At 45.8% G+C, this 22394-nt stretch overlaps 1 protein-coding gene across 8 annotated transcripts in view; it reads left to right on the forward strand.

The window, feature by feature from the left end:
• Msra (methionine sulfoxide reductase A) overlaps positions 1–22394 on the forward strand; it is a 334518-nt gene that overhangs the window by 118202 nt on the left and 193922 nt on the right. For all 8 annotated transcript variants that reach the window (XM_052732962.1, XM_052732958.1, XM_052732963.1 and 5 more), the window contains exon 2: positions 14369–14437. In XM_052732962.1, coding sequence (XP_052588922.1) covers positions 14369–14437 — 69 coding nt within the window. The remainder of the gene's footprint in view (positions 1–14368; positions 14438–22394) is intronic.

The raw sequence follows: 22394 nt of genomic DNA on the forward strand, positions 1-22394 counted from the left end.
TAACCTTCTGCTCTGTTGCTGCGTTCACTGTTCTTAAAGGGTTTTTCCGTTTATGTTCACAGGGACGTGTCTATGGTTCTTTGCTGTTTTTTTTTTTTTTATTCCAATTTTGATATCATGGTCCTGCAGGTCTTATGAGCTGAGAAAAATTCCTCCTTCTTCTCTTTCATGAAGTCGTTTACATAGGACTGACAGTCTCCCTTCTTTAAATCCAGAACTTTCCAAGGAAAATACATGAGCATGAAATTTCCTATGTCAAATTTTCTAATTTTTTGTGTTACTTGGGTAATCTGCACCTCCCAAGGTGTGTGAATTTTGTTGCTTACATCCATGTATACCCCTCTGCCTAAGTTCTGAGATGAACACAGGGATTGTTGGGTGCTATTCATTTCGCATGACCCCAGGATAAAGCACTCTTGGGAGAGGGAACCCGGGAACGTTGCTGGAAAAGGTCTCTCCTGACATTTCTTATGGAGTCAAGGTTGGTGTGGGTGTGAGGACATCCAGCAGAGCCTGCCCAGTCACGGCCGCAGAACACACTTCCTGTTTTCTTAGACTCAGCAGGTGCTTACCATTCCACGGGAGACCAGGGCCCCTGGGTTGCCCGGGCCTGCACTGTTGCTGCTCACAGTTGTGCCCAGAACCTCTGTAGATGCTCTGAGGCCTTGCCCTGGATCCCAACTGCACAGGCATAGTGGTTACCCTGGTTGTACGTTGTCTGCCTCCTGGGGAAAAGTTGAGCATCTTTCAAAGGGTTCCTACTGAAGCCCCCCGTTTCCAAGGGTATCTTTCCCTGGTCCTCTACCTCAGCCTTAGTGTGCCATGGCAAGTTTCCTCAGCCCAAATAGTGACTCTTTCATTATAGTTAGTATTCTGGTCAATAGACTCCCCAGGTTAGCCTACTGTGTGGTTCCCATCGCCTAATTGGACCCAGAATGTTGTGTAAGAATTGTTGGTAAGCACCCCTTGAGTTGAGACTTTTGTCACCTACAATTTTTGTCCTCATTTTCAGGACGCGTGGGAGAAATGGCTGTGCATTCACCTGACAACACTTCCCAATGTCAACCACAATTAAAGTTTCCAGACTTGATTTTTATTTCCTTACACAAGCGACAGAAAGATCTGTCAGTATATCACCATGAGTAAAAAGCAATCTAACCATCTTTATACTTTCATGTAAAGAAAGGGCGGGGGAGCTCTCAGATTCAACTAAATAACCAGCCAACCGAGCAAAACTCCACAAAATCCAAAAGATGCTCTCTATTGTAGTGAAGCCTTTGGCATGAATTTAAGTTTAGCTTCCCTGGGAATTCTGGGAAAACATTTTTCTTCATTCTTTTTCTAAGCCCTGCAAAGCAGAGCTAGAACTTCCCCAAACAAAGCAGCATGGGAAACCACTAACAATCCCCTGGATAACACAAATGAATAAAAATGGCCAAAATCATCTCGAAAGTGCTAAAAGCTGGGCTTGGTTACTTTCCGCAGGATCCCTACTGTGGTTCAGAAGTGCCCGCTTTAGCAATGCCCTGCACATGGGAGCAGGGTTGGGGAACATCTGTGGAGAAAATAAATCACATAGCAAGTGTCTCCAACTTAGAAATGGCTCCTGTTCCAGACGTTGATTTGTGAATCAGTGAGACTGGAAATTTATTTATTTTTCCCCTATGGAAATTAGCTTTATAAAAAGTGGTTTGCTTTCTTGGCCTATGGAAGGTTCCTGCCTTCGCCTTTCTGGAGTCCTACATTTTCAAACATTGATCCCATTTCATTCAGCAGAGGCTCAGCGAGTCATCAGGCCATTTTCCCAGAAGTGACCTATTAGTAGAATCTGCAAGTGTTTCCTTGAGCATACACACAAAGAAGGTAATAGACACTCAGCATTTTGCCCTCAACCCTGTCCCTTTGTGTGGTTAGATGCCCAGATCCATGTGTAGAAAGCTTAGATGTTCTGATTAGCATAGAAAGACAAGTAAAAATAACCACAGAAGGTCTTTCTGTGTCATTTCTAGAACTATGGTTGAAGATTTTTGTTCATTATGTTTCTCAATATGGACATGTACTGAGTTATCTAACTTCCCCTAATTAGCCGTGAATGCACCCTGCTATCTAAAAGGCTAGGTCCTTTTAGTGTCTTCAGGGCAACCAGTTCAAAGTTGCTCTATGTCCAGGAAGAGTTGATTCTAAAGATGTGTGTGTGTGTGTGTGTGTGTGTGTGTGTGTGTGTGTGTGTGTGTGTGTGTGTTGTTTTTTTAAGCAAACCTCAGTGTGTCATACACACTCTCCTATACTTTCCCTTCCTTGTTCCATATGGGGGATGCATTCTTATTCCACAGAATGCTTTTCTGCAGCAGAATGCTGCTGGTACCCTTTTTATATCTGACCCCTGCACTTCATATTTATCCACAAGCAAAGGGACAGCGTCTCATCTTGCAGGTCCAGTCTTTGCTGAACCTTGCCGGCTTCCCACCTCTTTATCAATACTTTATTCTCCTTAGAACCTTTTCTTCCCTTCTGATCTCTCAGAACAGACAATGACTTCAGAAACTGGGAGCCTCTTCATTTAACAGAGGCCAACTGTACAAAGCCAGCATTGTGTTCATACCCACCACAATATGTCTTTCTGAAAATCATGTATTTTTAGCTGTATCTGTCTCATTCCCCGTATGAAGGGCAGTGAGTGGAGATGAGTTTGCTGTGAGGTTTGTACCAATATAGCCTGGGCTTCCAGCACAGAACAATGTCCGAATAGCCATAGAGCCAACCAGGCCCACTCTCTCCAGACCTAAGTGGAATGCTGCCGGATACTGCCAGAGATACTGTGGGGAGGGGGGTTATCCACCGGAACAGATTGCATGGGGAGGGCTGGGCCCCACAGGCTCATCTGAGTTTCGGGCTGACCATTTATCACTGTCAGAGAGTGGGGTGGGGGCGGGGAGTCATCCGGCCCCTCCTGCTCAGCTGCTGACTGACAGCTGACAGCACCATATACCACTTTCAAGCAGCCCATGCACCGTCAAGGGAAAGCGTAGTTACCTGCTTGAGCTGCTGACATGTTTACGGAGAAGAAAGAAAAGATCAGCAGAATGCTCTGGGGTGTCAGTGAACTGTGAACCGCCTCCTCTGCACAGTGTTGTGTGGAACTGTTACTGGAAGCCGAGTTCAGTGTGTACAAGAAGCGCCGGGTTAGGCTCCAAGGAAATAATGTGCCTGGTGATTGGATGAGGAGATGCCTCTGAGGTCTGTGTACCTTTATTACATTCCAAGGGCTTGGCTGTGCTGTGAAGCTGCTGTTTTAATATGCCCAAACTGATCTCCCTGACAGATACCAGGGAGAAAGCGAATAACTTTGCGTCAGCGACATGCCAGGGCCGTAAAGCAATGCGAACCCGCAAAGCTCAGCCCCTACGAGTCTTAGAAGACAAACATTCTTAAAAACAATATTATAAGTATAAATGATTCCCCTGTCTTTTCCCAAAGATATGTTTGCCATGCATATTAAAATCTATACTGTGCTTTCGAAGCCATAGGTCACAGAGACACACGTTAGTGTGGAAGGGGCTAGTCTTGACTTCCTCCGGTACCCCGGCATTTTCAACAGTTCCAGTCACAAGGACATCACTCAGTCCTTCAGGCTGAAACGCAGATCTTAATCCATAAAGTAGCTTTATTTTAAATGCAGTTTATACTCTCAAGATTATCTGTTTTTTTTTTAAATGTGTGTATGCATGGATGTGTGCATGCTGTGTGGATATAGTATGTGTGTGTACATGTGCGACACCCACACACACACACACACACACACACGCACACACACACACACACACACCCGTGTGGAGGCTCTCCACATTGCTGTTTGAGACAGCCTGTCACAGAACCTGACATTCACTGATTGACTAGACTGGCTGGCCATTGGGTTCTGAGGATCTGCTTGTCTTCTCTCCCTCCAGCGCTGGTGTGCAACCAGCACAGATGGGTGCAACCATGCTTGGCTTTCTTTAAATGAGTACTGGGCATCTGAACTCAGGTCCTCATGCCTGGGTGGCAGGCACCTTATTAACTGAGCCATCTCCCCAACTCCAAGATGATCTGATTTTGACAGTTGTTAGGAATTACTGGCATGAATGAGGGGGAGGATTTCAGGAAGTCAGGAAATTTCCATCCTATAATGATGTATGTATTCCCAAGCGCAGAAGTTAGCTGTGGTTCAGTGTGGTTCAATGTAGTGATTAATAAAAAAATCACCAAAGTGAAATGCTCCAGATGAAAGGGATGATGGTGGAATGCATTTCCTGGGGTGATGATGGGGTGAGCCTGGGAGCTCGGGGACCTCGGGGAGTGCACCAGAACAGGGAGCTTTAAGAGCAACAGCCTGCTCTGGCACAGAAGCCTGGAGCGTGGATATGACCGGCAGTCCTGAGGAGGGTGTGGGCTGTGCTAGCTGATGAAGGGTGGTGACAGGGAAGACACTTCCTCTTTCTCTTTGTGTCACTGACATGAAGCACAGAGCCTGGCAGAGAACCAGCGACCCAGAAGCTTCCCAACTTGCTTGGCTAGAGGATGGATTCCTCTGCCGTGACATGCTGGGGCGGCTCTGTGCTCCTCCCCCCCCCCCCCCCCCCGCCCCCGCCACACACACCCAATCTTCCTCATCCTTCCTGCATGCGCCTGCCTCTTCAGTTTATGAACTAATGAACTCATCAGCCCTGCCCAAGTCCGGAGCAATGTCTCAGCCCGCATCAGACAGAAACAAATAGCCTGACCACACAGCTGCTTCCATTGCGAGTCCCTCGCAGCTGAGCCCTTGTCCCTCAGGGCAAGACTGGGTTCATGGTGCCTGGAGCATAGAGGGGAAGGGTCTGGTGAGTCCTGACAGAAGGGGCAGGCAGCACATGGACCTGCTGGTAATTTCATACGCAGAGAGGCCAGTAGCAGGCCAGCAGGCTTCTCTGTATGTGAGATTGAACCCAGAGGAAAACATTTCGATCTTTAAAATACTGTTTTTTAATGTTTTTTCGTTTTTATTTTTAGCAGACTGATTATCAAATAAATGCCTCTCAGGAAAACACAACAACAAAACTAGAGTCCACAGTCATGTGAAGAAGGAAGAAAAATCCCCTGTAATCCAGCACATTACAGCAGCCACTGTCCTGCTGTCGTTTTTCTGGGCCTTTGTCCTTTCCTTACTGAGCAGGGGTTGTGTGACCTGCTCTCCCAGCCCTATTCTTGTTACTTCCCGATGCTGTAGGGAAACCACGTATGATAATACATTAGAAGTGACTGACCTTCTATCGTAGAACGTCAGAACTTATTTTTTGTTGTTTTTGTTGTTAGCCTTTCCCCAAACACTGTAGTCCCAAACTAGAAGAACAGAATGCCAAAAGTAGATTGGACTCCAGTGCCCATGGGCATGTTTGCCTGGAGACTATTCTCTCTCCTCCCCCAGGGTCCCTGCCCCACATCTCAGTGACATACAAACTGTCCTTGATGTTGTGAAGTGGACCTGAGGCAGGATCTGGTCAGTGTTCTGGAGGGATTCTTTTACTGAAGATGGAAGAGACTGGTCCAAAATTAGATCTTGAGGGTTGTGTGAACCCTACTTACTTCTTCCTGATGTTTTGAATGTGTGATCCAGAGAAGGAGCAGTAAAGAGTTAAGGGAAGGTATTCAGAGACTCTTTTGTTTGGGGAGGTCAGCAGACTTTTCCTTCCATCCCAGGCCCAATGAGAATGTTGATCACCATTCTCATTAGAAGCTGGGGTGCTGGTTAATTTTACCTGTCAACTTGATACAACCTAGACTCGCTTGAGAAGGGATTCTCAATTGAGGAAGGAGTTACCCAGATGAGATTGTCCTGTGGGTGTGTCTGTGGGGATTGTCTTGATTGTTAATCGAAGTGGAAAGACCTAACCAGTAGTGAGCAACTCTGTTTCATGGGCTGGTCCCTTAACCGTGTAAGAGTGAAGAAAGGTAGCAGAGAACTAACAAGTAGCAGCATACATTTCTCTCTGCTCTTGACTCTGTTAATCCCACCAGGTGAGAATAAAACCACTACCACAATTTTTGAGCCAATTTTGAAGCAAGCTTCATTAAATACTGGCCAGGACAATGGACACTGGCCAGTGCCATACCTAGTATTCCCAGAAAATGGAGGAAATTATGTTAGGCAGGTGCTTATAAAGGCAAACCCCACAAGGCTACATACTTCCTGCCTTCATCCAATAGGGGGCAAGCATACATTCTGACATACTTCCTATCTATATACCTCCTGCTTGCATGTGATCAAGCACATCCTGTACAGTTGGGGCAACCAACCTTATTTACAGAAGTAAAAACACAGGGCTTGTTATCTTATGTGAACAACAGCCCCCAGCATCCCAGGAAATTATCTGTCCTTGGGCAAGTAGGGCTTGCAGGTTAGAGGCATTTTTATTTTTTAGATCTCTTAAACACAGTAATTTAAACTTAAAACATAACTTCTGCCCTCACAACTGTAGATGTGATGTGACCAGCTGTCTCAAGAACTTGCCACTGAGACTGCCCTACAATGAAGCATTATAACCTGGCATTATAAGCCAAATCAATCTCCTTCCTCCCAAATTGCTTTTATCAGGATATTTTTTGTGAAGATGAGGGTGTTGTCCCAACAAAACAGTTTCTACCACTTACCACTTTGAAGGGATGGAAACATAGAGTAAGAAAGAAATTTCTCACTGAATGTGGTGACATTGGGAGTCAGATGGCTGGTATTCTAAACCCTGTGTTTGGGAATATCGACAGTGCTTGAGGAAGAAATGAAACGGGGTCAGTTGCATACAGTCTGGCAATCTCGGTAAACAATGGTATGGTTGATCATTATTTCAGGTCTGGTTTTGTGAGGATGGTTCTGTGAGGATGCCCTGGTTCTGGGGATGTCTATTGCTCAATCTGGTCATTCGGTTCTCTACATTAAGATGTGTATGAGGAGAGCTTAGGTCGCTCATCGTCGGGTAATGGTCACTCATGGAGTGACCTCCCTGCAAGCATCAGTGTTCCTCGTCACTCAGTATCTCCAGTCCTGAAGAAGCTAAGAGAAGTTAGGTGAACTGAGGCGAATCAGCCTCATGTTACCGGTTCCGGGGCAGCCACTAGATGACCTGCATGCCCACGTGTAGGGTTGAGCAGGAATCTGACTTAAAGGATGACAGTTGGCAAAGGAGATGACATAAAACGGAGGCACAGATGCTGAACTTGTCCCGCTTTCAGCTTTCAGACCCCTTTCCTCAGTGTCTGTGGCCTGAAGTGAGGTCAGCACTCTGTGGCAAGTTCTTGTTGCAGGTGTAGTCAGGTCCAACGCTCTTCTACCCTGTGGTGACTGAGTTCCGGTGGCTGAGCAGGACTTCCGGGACAGCAGCCATTGTTCTTAGACTCTATAACTGGGCAATGTCCCATTGACTAGTCGGTCAGGAGGAGTTCGGGCTCAGGAGAAGCCTAAGGGGTGGGGTCTGCTCCCCTGCTACCTGCCATCCTCTTCACTCATAAGATACAGGTTTTAGCCATCATAATTTAAATAGGAGTCAGGTGGCTTAGGGCGGGGTGGTTATGTATGGGTCTGAATTACTGCAGACATGCTTTTAGGCAGTGTTTGTTGTCCTTTGTTCAGGAAAAGGAAGCTGCCATAATATATGGGAGCATCTTAGACTTTCACAGAGCAAAATCCAGTGGCATCAGTGCCTTCTTCTGAAGCCTTGAACGTGCCCCTGAGCCCCTTTCAAAATGCCCGTCAGAGTTGACTCTGACCCTTGCTTACATTAACCTTTGTGTTCTTCAACCAGGAGACTTTCAGAATAGAGGAAGAGCCACCCCCATCCTCATATACCCTTGACAGAGGACACATCATCACCATGAGCTGCACACATGGCTTTGGAAGGGCCCCCACTGAGCAGGGAGCAGGAGCAGGGATGTGTGTTCAGCCAGCCAGATTGGAGGCCTCTACCCTGCTGTGCCTGGGCCACAGATGTCTCTGCCTGTCACCCCTCCTGTCCTTCCCTGCAGTAATCAATAGTGAGGACCCAGCTAATGCATGGTTTTTCTGTTTGGTGAGCTGGTTTCTTGTGGTGAATCGAGCCACTGATTTTGGAGCATAACCTTGTGAATGCTGCCGTTTACAAACATCCATGTCACCCCCAAATAGGTAACCAACATAGTATGTTTAAAGGATGTCTGACTCTGTGGTCCCCAGATATGTTGCTGTAGCAGAGTTTCAATGGAGGAATGCTCTTTTGCCTTCTAGAAATAAATCCTTCATTGCTGGACTTTGTTGAGACAGGATCTCTCATAGCCCAGGCTGGCCTCAGATTCTCTGTATAGCTGAAGTTGACATTGAACTCCTGGCTCTCCTGCTTCTATCTCCCATGTGCTGGTTTTTAAAGAACTCACATTTCTCACCCCCCCACTACTCTCTCCTTATTCTAAAACTGTATATTGTATTGCTTCTTATTTTAAATTTCGCTTTTTTTGAGGTTTTAGTGACCTGGGATCAACTATAGCCCAAAACAACTAAACAAAAAAATTCTAGAAATAAACAAGAGTTTTAAGCTATGTACTGTTCTGAGGGACATGATGAAATATTGCACCCTTCCACTCTGCCTTGCCTAGGATATGGATCATTCCTTTGTCTGGTTTCCTGTCCCTTAGCCACTTGGCAGCCATCTTGGCTATCAGATTGATGTTTGCAGCATTGTGGTACTTGTGTTAAAGTAACCCTTATTTTACTTAATCATGGTCCCAGAATTCATGAATAGTGATTCAAAGGAGACACCAGGCAAAAAAGGAAAACTCAAAAGGCAAAACTAAACCAAAAAAACACCCCACCCTCAATACCCACAAAGAAAGATGGAAGGACAGATTAATTCTGGTACCATGTAGCAAGGCTGCTGGTCATGTGGAGTAAAACACAGTATGTATAAGGCTGGCCCCATCTGAAGTTGGAAGCATCCTCTTGGACTTCCTCCTCCATAGATGAGAGGGTACTTCTGCAGGAAATTTGGTAGATTATCGAGGGGATTTTACTACAGTTTATTGGTAGAAGTGAGGAAGAAAACAACTCTTTTTTTTTTTGGTCCCATCTTTCTGTTTCATTCACTCAGGCCAAGAATGACAGGTGATTTTGTTCCATGTTCCATCTCTGAATAATTGACTCTCTGGGTTGTTATAATGTGAAAGGATTTTGAGAGAATGGGAAAAGTGACTAGTGATGTCTGCCATGACCACGGGTGTGGAGAAGGAAGAGATCCACCATTTCCTGATTCAGATCTTGTTTTTTTTTTTTCCATCCCACGCACACTGGTGGTTGTACAACACTTGGAGTGCGCCAGGCTGTACATATCTAATGTAATTCTCAAAGGCACCGTGAGGTAGTTCAAGTGAGGAAACATGGAATGGAGAGAGTTTTCCAAATGAGGAAGAGTCTCACAGAGGTTCAGTGATATGTCAAGGTCATGTAGCCAGGACATGGTAGGGGTTCAAGATCGCACAACCTCCTTCCAGAGCCCTGCTGCTCATCCCTAGCCTGTCCTGTCTCTCGCTTGCTAATGTTGCATATACTGCCACAGGGCTGATGTAGGACTCAATGATCTGTATTCTAGAAGAAAATGCAAAATCAATTTATAAAAACAATTATCTGTGGGCCTCGGGCTCTGGAATAAAAGATGAGATAGGGGACATGTCACCAGAGAGGACAGTGAAGACTTCTTCCTGTCCAGTGTGGAACATTTTCACGTTTATTTCCTTCAGCATGGCCATCTTCCCAGAGGCAAGGAGGTAAGCAGCTAAGCAGGAGGCGCCTACATATGAGGGTGAGACGTTGACTCCCTGCTCTCTAGGCCACCCAGCTGGGTCCCTGTTTCTGAGTGGCTATTTTAAGTGTTCACCTTTATATGTGGGAAACATGTTCTTTGTATTTTTTTTTAATAAAGGCTACTACAGGACTGTGCAAATGGCTTAGTTACTGAAGTACTTGCCTTGCATACATAAGAACCTGAACACACTTAGAAAAGCCAGACATGAGCCTGGAGGTAGTGGCGCACGCCTTTAATCCCAGCACTCGGGAGGCAGAGCCAGGCGGATCTCTGTGAGTTCGAGGCCAGCCTGGTCTACAGAGTGAGATCCAGGAAAGGCGCAAAGCTGCACAGAGAAACCCTGTCTCGAAAAACCAAAAAAAAAAAAAAAAGAAAAAGAAAAAGAAAAGCCAGACATGGTAGTGTGTTCTCACTTCTCTAGTGCTGGGGAGGTAGATACAGGTGAATCTCTGGGGCTCCCTGGCCAGCCAGCCTAACTGAGTTGGTGACTTCCAGGCCAGTGACAGATGCTATCTCAAAAATAAGACAGGTGGCACTTGAGGGATGACAGCTGAGCTTGTCCTCTGGACTCCATTGTACTCAACACACATAAATGTGCACCCCCCACACACATACATGCACACAGACAGATAAAATCCATCTGGTCATATGTCTCAACAATGTTTGAATCATAACAGACCATAGCTGATGGTGGCCTAAGATTTCATTGCAAAGTTAGTGATGTCTTGGCCAAGTTTAGTTTGTGTGAACATACAGAATGGTGTTTAATAATCAGTGTCTTAGACTATGTCCCATTAAGTAATATAGCAGTGTGTGTGTGTGTGTGTGTGTGTGTGTATGTGTGTGTGTGTGCGTGTGGCTATTTACTGGATCAAATAAGATACATCCTTCATATTGGCTTGAAGAGACTTTTAAATGCTATTTAGTTCATTGATTAGCTTAACAAATACTGAAAACCTGTGTGTCACTACATGCTGGGATCATGAGATGATGAGATGTAGGATGTGACCACTGCCCTCCTGAGCTTGCCATTCACTGGGAGATTTGGTCTCTTTGTCCATGTAGGAGTGAGCAAGGCAGAGGTGTCTGTAGTAGAGGGAGGAGAGATTTGCTAGTCAGTCTTTACAGATCCTTGAAGTCCAGCAGAAGCATTGACTCTAGCCTCGGACTAATGGGGAGCCAGCAGAGATGGGGGAAATGGGGGTAATCTTGACTGTCAACTTGGTTGCATTGAGACTTGCCTAGAAGGTTCATAAAGCATGCCTCTGGGTGTGTCTGTGAGGGTGATCCCTTTAGGGGTGGGGAACCTTCCTTGAGTGTGGGTGGCATCACCATGTAGCTTGGTGGCCCTGGTGAAATATAAGAGGAAAAGGGAAAGAGCCCATAGACACAGGCGGTCTCTCTGCTTCCTGGCTGCCATGATGAGGGCACTCTGTTCCATTTTGCCTTCCCACCCTGACAGACCGAGACTCTGAGACAGAACCAGATGACCCAGTCCTCCCTGAAGCTGATTGCTCAGATTTATTTTCTTTGTATGAGTAACAACAATTTTGATGGACATGGGAGGGTACTTGGGGGTTTATGTCATATAATTTGGATTTTTTTTTCATGTTTGAGAGATAGCTGTGTTACGCCGGGAAGAATGAATGGGCAAAGGATGCAGAAATGCAATCTCTGGAGGCCGGACGGAGAGGTCAAGGGCACTGAGACAAGGCCAATTCGCATGGTAAAGGGGGGGTGAAGTTAGCTAGACTCAGGGACACAGTATGTGTGGGTAGCGCAGGAGCAAGAAGAAGCAAGCCCAAGAGGTGGGGGGATGGTGGCCTGTTCCTAAGGCAGGGATGCAGGCAGTCAGGTCTGGAACCATCTCCGATGCCACCACAATGCCACAGAGGGCTCACCTTCTCTTTAAGTGTGAGCTTCACCTGAGCTATAGATTAGCCTTGGCACGCCCAGGAAACCAATTGCTAAGGGAAAGAGTATACGAAGAAGTCTATGGTTTTGTGGGTTTTTAAAATTTGGAGTATTTTCATCCTAGACAATAAGAAAAAGAATCTAACAACGACAAAGGCAGTATCGAATGGAAAGAAATAGCCCTCACATTTGCTGTGTTTTCACTTTCCTCTCAATACCCACACTTCAGTTCGTTGTCCTTGTAGTCCACATGAATGGTGTAATAACATTGTTTCCTCTTGCCAGTACTGCAGATATGATATCTCTTCATTGCTCTAACTAGTGCTTGAGAGACATTGCTGCCACATCTGTTGAGCCCAGGTAGAGAGATCATCAGCAAGCCAAGAAAGGACTTCATCCGAGTCTAGCTTGGTGACCAATGAGTCTCCTGTACTTGCTCACAGGAACATAGGTTGACTAGACCATTGAGAGTCCCACCAGCAGCATGGAGGACTGATGAGAAGCTGCCTCCCTGACAGTCCCATGGGCAATTTTTAGGCAGTGGCACTACTTGGATCCCTCACTAAGTCAGTTTCTCTCTTATGTAGCCATGGGGAGAGGGACCTCTTGGAGATCCCTGAAGATCTCTCCTGAAGGCTCCCAAGCCTCCCAATCCCTCCATAAAGGAAGGCTAGTAAGTCTGATCTCTTGAGGGTAATGTGCTGGTGATCATAGCTGCTCTGACTCAAGATGATGATGATCATGTCTAGTCCAGAGGGAACAGCTGCATTTGATAAAGCCATGAATGTAATTTCTAAGCAGAACTTTGCATTCTTTTATGTATATCCTCTTTTTTCCCACCTACATTTTTTCTCAGGTTAAAGTCTTTCTCAGGTGAGGCTAGTGAGTTAAAGGAAGGAGTTTCTGATTTTTTGTCATGGGTAAAAGTGACATTCCAAACTCACTGGTCAGAGTTAAGGGATGGGCCAGGGCTACTCATAAGTCAGAGCCTTGGTCTCTATGTGTTTACAGGGATGCATTGACCAAGGAGCTTAACTATATGAGTGAGCCAGACAGGGTCATCTGGGACCTTCCATCGTGTCTCTGCTGATTATGTCCAATAGTGGCTGAGGGCCCCAGGCAGCCGCTGAGCCTGCCAGCTGTCTGTCTCTACTCTGGGCTGTTCCTTTCCCTTCTCTCTGCTTTTTTTTACTTACAAATCAGTAGAAAACCCTGAGACGAGCTTAAGGAATGAGCTAAAAGGGGCCTCGCAGACTCCCAGGGTCTACATCACCTAGGCAGTGCTGCAAAGGGTGCTGAGAAACCCATGGTCTGGATGGGAGCTTAAAGCCTCCTGTGGCATGGTCCCATCTCAATCTAGTGTCATACCCCATCACACCTAAACCAGATCATTCTGTGGCTCACCAAGATCCTCTGACGCTCACGCAGGTTGTATCCTAGTCGCCCTTTCCTAGAGCTTAGTAGACATAGTGTGGCCATTAAGTCATGGGGAGGCTGAATGTCATGAGTGAGCTGTTCCTCCTGTGTGTTTCTATGTAAATACTCATATTTGAACATCGCCAAGGACATTACCAAATGTGCTCAGATGGAGTGTTCTCCGAAGTTCCCTGCTTGGGAGTCTGAGAACAAGTGTTGGAAGCCCCAACCTGGAGGCTCATTACATCTCTACTTTGCACTGGTGGTGGTGGGACTTCAGGGCTGAGGGGCTGCTGATAAGCACTGGATATCCGTGGGTCCCAAAGCAGTTGTCCCTGGGAGAGTTCTTGAATCACAGCGGGATACCATGGCCTCCTGCTGCACTTCTTGCTTAAATACCAACTTTATCTATATGCTGATTGTTGAACATCATCAGGGGGAGACATCCCTATTCAACCTGGATTTCAAGGATCCCCTTGTTCTCTAGGGTGGTCAGCTTCAGTAGGAACCCTCTAACCAGGGGTCCAGCATTTTTCAGTTGTCCAGGCCTGTAAGAACTTGGACCCTGACACATTCATTTACAAAAATCATGCCAGAGTTTGATGTCCAAGCCACTTTATCATTGAGATTGAAACTAAGTAAAGGGCTAGGGAGGTGGCCCAGTCAGTAAAGTGCTTCCTCTGCAAGCCTGGGGACCTGAGTTTGATTCCTAGAACCCATGTAAAAAGCTGGATGTGGTGGCATGTTCTTTTAACCCCTGTGCTAGGGAGGCAGAGACAGGTATGATCTCTTGGGCTCCTTAACCGGCCAGCCTTGTCAAATTGGTGAGCTCTAGGCCAGTGAGAGACCCTGCCTCAAACAAAACAAAACAAAACAAAACAAAACAAAACAAAACATGAAACAAAGTGGATCCTACCTGAGGAATGACATCCGAGGCTGTCTTCTGGCCACTGTATGTACATGCACACATATGCATGTCTGCTTCCTCAACCCCACATGGGCCTGTGCACACGTGCACACAAGTGCATGTAACACACTCAGATTTATAAAAACCAGGTGACGGGGGTTCTTTTAAGAGGGTAAGCTTTGGTGTGTTCCTAACTCCTGAAGAGAAACAGACTCACTGACACATTTAATGACATGTGTTAGTATGCATGTCAAACTTTACACTTAAACTCACATTTCTTTCTTTCTTTTTCCAGCCAAACACCATGTCAGTGGCAACAGAACGGTTGAACCTTTCCCAGAGGGAACACAGATGGCTGTATTTGGTAAGATATCAACTCAGAAAGAAAACCCAAATACTGTGCAAAGCTTCCTGCCAACTTTCTTAGCTGTAGTAAGTGTCCTCGGGGCTTCAAAATCTGGGCTCTTCTAGATATTTACAAGTCGTTACAGCCAAGAAAACTCTTGAGTTCTTAGTAATTTCTGGGCCCAAGAATACTTACTTTGTAGAATCCAGTATGTTTTCTTGTCTAACTTTGACAGCCCTGATATCACACTGTAAGTTTGCACTTCCTTTTGTCCACACTGTGAATTAACCTAATTAACTTAGGGTTTGAGCTTCTCTTTCTTTTTCACATAGATGCACAATTTTATCAGGTTGTTTGGAGTCATTATGGTCACCTAATTGAATGGTCTCTCTCTTCTCCATGATTTGAGCACATTCATTGGTAGAAAATAGTTAAAAATATTTCCAGCAGAGCCAAGTCCAGTCCTTGGTTACATACCTAAAAATTACAGTTGTGAGTTTTTTTAATTTTTACTTATTATTTATTTATTTTTGGCTAATTCCGAACCATTTGGTGAAGACTTCTTTGTCCACGTTTCCACCTCCATAGCGTCTGTCTGTCTGTCTGTCTGTCTGTCTGCCTTGCAAATAAATGTCCCTGCTTCTGGCAGCTCCCTGCTGCCCTTCCTTGCTTCTGTCTCTGGACTTTTCTCTCCAACAATGCCCTGAGGTCCTCTCAGGCAAGGCCACTCTCATCTCCTGGGATCTTAGCTTGCCCTCCTCCGCTTCTGCTTTCCAGCCACCATGAGGTTAGTCGCTTTGCCGTGCCGTGGCCTCCACGCTATGATGCTGTGCCTCACCACAGGACTCTTAGATGATGAGTCAAGCCATTGTGGACTCAAGCCATAAGCTATAACGTATTTTCTCAGGCATTTTTTTTTGACACAGTGATGACTAATAAATATCTCGTTGAGAGACAAATGTCTCCTGCAATATAGTGGGAACTAACACACATTGACCTCAGAGTTGGAAACACCAGGGCATGTAGCTCCATGTCAAGATTCCTTTTCTTTTCCATTCCATGTTAGTTCCCAGAGGTTTACTAAAACCTCACCAAAGGCCTTCACAGTTTGACTTTGGACAAGACACTTCTTAGCTTTCTGTTGAGTGAATCCTGAGACCTCTCTAGGTCTGGGCCCTTTGTCCTGCTTCCTCCCTACTCGAGATCTCAGGCTCAAGTGATGATCATAGTGAGCCTGGAAAATATGCTGCTACTGGCTGAATGGCCAAGAGGTGTGATGTGAAAAAAAAAGATGACTCCGAGCCAGGTGTGCTAGCAACGCCTGGGATCCCGGCACTCGGAAGGCAAAGGTAGAAGGATCGCTGTACGTTTGAGGCCTTACTTAAAACACAAACAAATGAACAAACAAACGGAGATGGACCTCTTGCAGAATTCTTCAAGTTCTCAATATCGAAAGGGCAAAATTATACAGAACCGAAAATAGCATATGCCTGACATCTAAAAATTCTGTCTTTGTAAGTGCAGCTTGGCTCTCTCTGCTGCTTAAATGAAGTTCCCGATTTGGTTAAGTATATGCAGTCATTGCAGAGTGAGGTTTCCAGAGCTCTGCTCCTTTTATGTCACTTGTCCACCTGGCCTGTGGTAGATGAGAGAATGGTTGGCATGGGGAGAACTCCTGTCATCCTGGGTTGCTTATAGCTGTGCTGAAAAGGTCAGGTTAAGACAGCACTTGACTCTGAAATATACAGGGCACTTACCCTGCCAGGGCTTCAAGAGGCTGGTGGGCTAGCTAGGCAGTTGGCTCAGAGAGGTCATGTGACTTACCCAGGGCCACTGGGCCTTTGGAACTAGGGTTTGAGCGAGAGTCTACTTGGCTTGGAACTAACATCTCTTCCTGATGTCGCCTTTTTCTGTACTGCTTGAAGGAGCCCTGCTAGGGCCTGAGATTGAAAAATACCTTTTAGTCGGATCCACACACAAAAGCATGATTTCCAGCCAAGCCAATTTAGTAAATTGATTTGTAAACTCCTGTGCATTCCCAGAGTGCTCTGAAGGACTCTTGAGATGCAGCTTTTGCTGGGAAAATGCTGTTTGGAGTGAAAGTCTCCATCCGGCTCCCTCCCACTGTCGATTTTAGTAGCAAATAATGCGGCCAGCACTGGCTGCATCTGTCTGCCTGTCAGTTACCCAGAGCAACAGGGGAGCTGCTTACCTGTCCAAACTCTTCCTGCAGCCTTGGAGGTCTCAATACATTAATGCCAAAATAGTGTCACCAACTGTAACTTCATCTGGTAGCTGAAGATTTGAACATGCCGAGTAGAATGATGTCTACATGGCGGCTTTATGGTTTAATCCACTCTGCTGGTGACTGCTGAGCTACAGTTAGGCTTTTAGATCAGCTTAGAGGGATCAAGGCCCACTCTGGTGTGAAAAATACAGAAGTGTGTGGTACCCAGTGATCAAAGATGGCTCCTAAATCATAGTTCCTGCCATTCAGTCTTTGCCAATTATCTTAACTCAAGACATATTTCTTATTCTGTCTTCTGTAGTCCATCTGTGATTTTTTTTTTACAGGTCTCCTTCATCAGCTGGGCCAATGTTAATGAGGGAGACCACAGGCCCTGGTCCTCTGGTCTGCCTCTGATGCTCACTTTCTGGTTAGAGGGAGCTCACACTCTGCAAAAGTGCAACAGAACTTTTTTGCAGTTATGTAATACCTCTCTGTCTGTGATGTCTGAGAGTGCACTGTGGCTATCCCCCTTCTAATCTATACGGCAGTCCTGGGAAGCAGGCAGAGAAACTGCAGCATCTCATCTGGAGATTAAAGATCCAACCAAGCCAAGAGGCTGCTTTCTCCCGTATGAGAACATCGCTGGCGAGACCTCCATGCCTGTCCCAGGAAGATTTTCTCTGCTTGCAATATCTTAATGAAAGTGACAACTGTTGGCTGTGGGCCACTCTGTCCAGCAGAGCGTCTGACTGTAGCCTTCTGGGGCTGGGGGAGTCCTGTCAGTTCAGAACAGCTATGGAAAACACCCTGTAGACAAGAGGATCTATCACAGCAAATAAAATAAAACTTATCAATGGAGAAGTGTGGGCAGTGAAAGCAAGGGCAAGAGATTGTAGTCACAAGCTAGAATTGAAAGATGAGTTATTTGAAACTTTAGGGGCTACAGAGGATGCTCAGTGGTTAAGAGCACAGTCCTTGGGGCTGGAGAGATGACTCAGAGGTTAAGAGCATTGGCTGTTCTTCCAGAAGTCCTTAGTTCAATTCCCAGCACCCACATGGTGGCTCACAACCATCTGTAATAAGATCTGGTGCCCACTTCTGGCCTGCAGACATACATGTGGACAGAACTCTGTACACGTAATAAATAAATTTTAAAAAAAAGCACAGTCCTCTAGCAGAGGACCCAAGTTTGGTTCCTTGCACCTATGTCAGGTAGTTCACAACTGCCTGTAATTGTAGCTCCAAGGGGATCCAATGCCCTCTTCTGGCCTCCACACTTACCTGCACTCACATGCACGTATATACTTACACATAGGCACACATCCATACACATAATTTTTTTTAAAACCTTTAAAGTACAGTCTTTGAACATCTATTTGCCACCCAAACTCTGACATTCCCAAATATGAAAGCTTGCCCTTAAAAACATCTAAACTGCAGATGAGGTGCATACCTGTAATGCCAGCATGTAGGGGCTTGAGACAGGAGAATCACAAGTTCCATGCCAATCTGGGCTGTACAATGAGAGAATGAGACCCTGTCTTAATTAAACTTTTTTTTTTAAAAAGAAAAGAACTAGAAATTATATCAAAATAAGATATAAGCTTATAGGAGTTCAGGTAACTGGAATATAACTTTTAGATATACATTAAATGAGGTAGACATTGAAAAAAACTAAGGTGGACAAACTGAGGTTTAAAAAGGTTGCAAGCCAGTGGATATCGTCATGTTGCCACTGTATCAGCTCCTGGGCTTGAGCCAACTTGGAAGGCTTTCCTCAGTACTGGTTTCTGCCCCTCTTCCTGAACGCCTTCAGATTAAAAGTCAATGCCCAGTTCTGAAACCTATCGCAAGGCCATTCGGTGGGAGTTGGGGAACTGACTGCAACTTGTACTTTTCATAGTGTACTAAAACTGTCCAGTGATGCGGGCCGGTGAACTCTCCATCACAGCAAGGATGCAAGTCGTCCGTTTCCAACCCACACAGGCAGGGGTTAAATTGACTTTCAGGGTCTTCCCTTCCAATTAGTGAGAGTTGACTGTGGCTCAGAATGGTAAACCTATTTACTTTGTGTTTTTGTGTGGGGGATGGGGGGAGGGGCTATGTGTGGAGGTCGGGGGTTTCTGTCAGGTGTTTTCCTCCATTGTGATCCACTTGATCTTTTAAGACACAGTCTCTCACTGAACCTGAGGCTCACCATTAGCTAGGCTGCCTGGCCCGTGAGCTCTGGGGATCATCCGCCTGTCTCGACTCACATGTTTGTTTGTCCGTCTATCTGTCATTTGAAATGTGGGTGTTGAGGCTCTAAACTCAGTTTTTTTAAATTTTGTTTTGGTTTATTTGTGACAAGGTTTTTCCGTGTAACCCTGGGGTATCCTGGAACTCACTCTGTAGCCCAGGCTGGCCTCGAACTCAGAGATCCACCTGCCTCTGCCTCCCAAGTGTTGGGATTAAAGGTACGCACCACTACACCTGGCCCTAAACCTATTCTTAAGAAATTATTTTATACTCAGAGTTCTTTTGTCTGCTTGTTTCAAAGCCCACATCTAGGCTGCTCAGATACAGGATCCTACAAGGAGAACTTTAATGTGGCAGGATAGTTAGGAAGGGACAGCAGCTGCTGTCCCTTATTGTCCCTTGGCCCTTGAGAGCCTGACAGTAGCTTTTGGGGAGGACCAGCCTCTGAGAGGCCTTTCAGCAAGGAGAGCACATTCCAGCCTAAGACACCGGGGGACAACTTCCTACTGTTGACACCAGGGTCAGTCCTTGGCAGGCCTTTCCTGGAGTAATGTATAGAAAAACCCATGAAAGGGGTGTGGGGACCAGCAGGTGTCAAAGGCCCAGGGATGTGCCCTAACTCCTGGGGACACCTTTGTGTGAGGAATGAGATCAGTGTCTCTATGAGGAACCCATCACAAAAACAACACCCCCGCCCCCACCTTGAATTGTGATTTTTTTTTTCTTTAACAGTCCTAGTTATTTGATGGCCAGCCGAGAAAACAGACTTAGAAACAGCAGGCAATATGTCAGACTTCAAAGGAAAATGTATTGGTGTCTTGCTGGCTCACAGCCAACATTATGTTGGTAAATAATCAAATCCCAGTGTGGCGGGTTTCTCCCTGAACCTTGACTGAAAACTACTGAAGCTGGGTCTGGGACCGAAGAGTGGCAGCCATGCATTCCAGGGGAGAGGCTGGGGCGAGTGTTTGTAATTAAGCAGTCCATCTATGCCCACGAGACTGATGAGCAGCAAGCTGAGAACTGGAGCAAGCTTCCAAGATGGAGAAGCAGTGGGTAATTAGAGGCAGGGCCTCTCCCCAGGTCATGGAAGCATCTCAAAGGACAGGAAAGTCCTTAGATATTGGAGCCTTTTTTTTTTTCCTTTGGAGACAGGATCTCATATATCCCAGATTGGCTTTGAACTCACTGAGTAACTAGTAGCCAAGGACGACCTTGAACTCATGATCCTTCTACCGCCAGGACTATAGGCCTGCACCACTGTCATGGATGCTCTATGCAGTGCTGGAGATGGAGTCCCGGCTTCCTGCTTGCTAGGCAAACCTCTCCCAATTGCATCCCTAGCTTGGGAGATATATTCTAAGGCAAATTTGTTTGTCATTATCTTTTTCACATGTTGATGATCTTGACTTCCATTTTATCCCTGGATGCTGACAGACCTGAGGACAGAAGGACGGGGCCCAGAGGTCTCTGAACCTGGGTCTGTGGTGTCACCGCCGAGGTATATCCATGTTGTTTTGAGAGAGCAGGAAGCTGTCTGGAGTGGGGAGAAGAGACATGATTCTTGCAGGCATTTCCAGCTTTTTGACATTGTGACACAATGCTATCTTCTACAAAGTTTGTGTATAAGGACCATGTACTCAGTTTACAAAAAAAAAAAAAAACAAAACCCAAACCAAAAAACAACCCCCCCCCAACAAACCATGTAATTTTAGAATTTTGATATGAGCGGCCTTCATAGCTTTCGTGGGCCTGTGGGCTGTGGGTGGGACATCCTGGTGGGGCATGGAAACTGGAGTTCAGGTGGGAATTGTCTGTATTTGAAGGACTGTTCTGGGCAGGAGTGAGATGACAATTCACCACATTAACACTTTATTGGTTTAGACATCACTTTCCCACCAGCCGCAGTCATTTGCAATGTAGAAGAGCCCAGAGGTAGGCCCTCCCAATAGAACAGCTGAGGGGAGGTCCAGGAAGATCTGGGGTGCTTCCAGATGAGTCTCTTGCCCCTCTCTTGTGTAATCTATGAGGTGAAGAGGAGAGGACAAGGGTAGCATGGGACTTGGGTCAGACTGTTGCAGAGAATGCCTCCCGGGCCAAAGGGGACATGAGATCCCCGGAGCACTTCTCATTGGCTCATTAGCGAGTCTGTTGAGCTACCCCTCCCTACCCAGGTTGTCATCATGGCCAAGGTCCTGGAGAGTGATCTCAGCTTCATTCAGTTCCATTGATTCTAGCATCCCTCCTTCTTCATGCCAGACAAGACCTTTGTCTCTAGGACACTGAGAGTGACAGCCTGTGTCACAGCTGAGAACTGACTTCCCATCACCCAGGTCCCAGTACTGACCTTTCAGCAAAGCCCTCCCACACTGGACTTGACTCGTTCAGCCCAGGCATCCTCCCATACCTGGCAGAGAGCTTTGGCCTCAGCTATGAAACCAGCTGATTATGAATGTTATCATCCTCCTTTGCCCCTAATCCCCATACAACAGGCCTCTTCTTTTTATTTTTTTTAATTTTTTTATTTTTTTGGTTTTTTTTTTTTTTTTTTTTTTGGTTTTTCGAGACAGGGTTTCTCTGTGTAGCTTTGCGCCTTTCCTGGAACTCGCTTTGGAGACCAGGCTGGCCTCAAACTCACAGCGATCCGCCTGGCTCTGCCTCCCGAGTGCTGGGATTAAAGGCGTGCGCCACCACCGCCCGGCTTATTTTTTTAATAGGAAAAGAATCAATTTATTTACAAACGTGGCAGACATTTCTCAAATTTCTGAGAAAGCATGAAAACCAGGCCAGGGAGCAGTTGTGTTCCATTGTTCTTCTCCACACTCACGTTTCACAGACAGTGAACAGATGTAGAGAACAGCAAAAACTGAATTGATTATTCAGCCTCGGTGAACCAAACTAGCATTTTTTTTTTTTTTTTTTTTTTTTTTTGAGTACTGAGGATCAAATCCAGGGCTTTGTACGTGCCTGGCAAGCATGCTACCACTGAGCTGAACCTGAAGCCCCTGCCTATCATGTCTGAGGAAAACCTGAGTACTATGGGTCAAGTACAGGTAACATAAAACATGACCTTCTTTCCCTTGCTCGTACCCTCCTCAGCTATTTCTCAGTCTTGAGTTGTAAAACACATGAAATTATGTGCAAGGCATAGTAAAGCAGCATACATCTGAACTCTGCTGGATCAAAGAAAAATAAGGGCTGGCGAGATGGTAAAGGCACTTGCCCCCAAGCCTGAGGTCCTGAGTTCAATCCCTGGGACCCACATGGTGAAAGGAGAGAACCAACTCCCACACATTGTTCTCTGACCTCTACATGTATGTATGTGCCCACTCCCATGTACATACACACACACATAAATAAATGTAATAAAAATTTTAAAAGAATGACACAAATAAGGAGTATAAGCCATATTTATAGACTTATAATTTATGAAACAGTGCGACTTTGGCTTGGTTTTTTCTAACAGCAACATAAAGTATGATCAGTTGTATGATATAATTTGTTTGG

The sequence above is a fragment of the Peromyscus californicus genome, unplaced genomic scaffold (assembly GCF_007827085.1).
Source record: "Peromyscus californicus insignis strain IS unplaced genomic scaffold, ASM782708v3 Scaffold_12__1_contigs__length_115047231, whole genome shotgun sequence".
Lineage (NCBI taxonomy): Eukaryota > Metazoa > Chordata > Mammalia > Rodentia > Cricetidae > Peromyscus > Peromyscus californicus.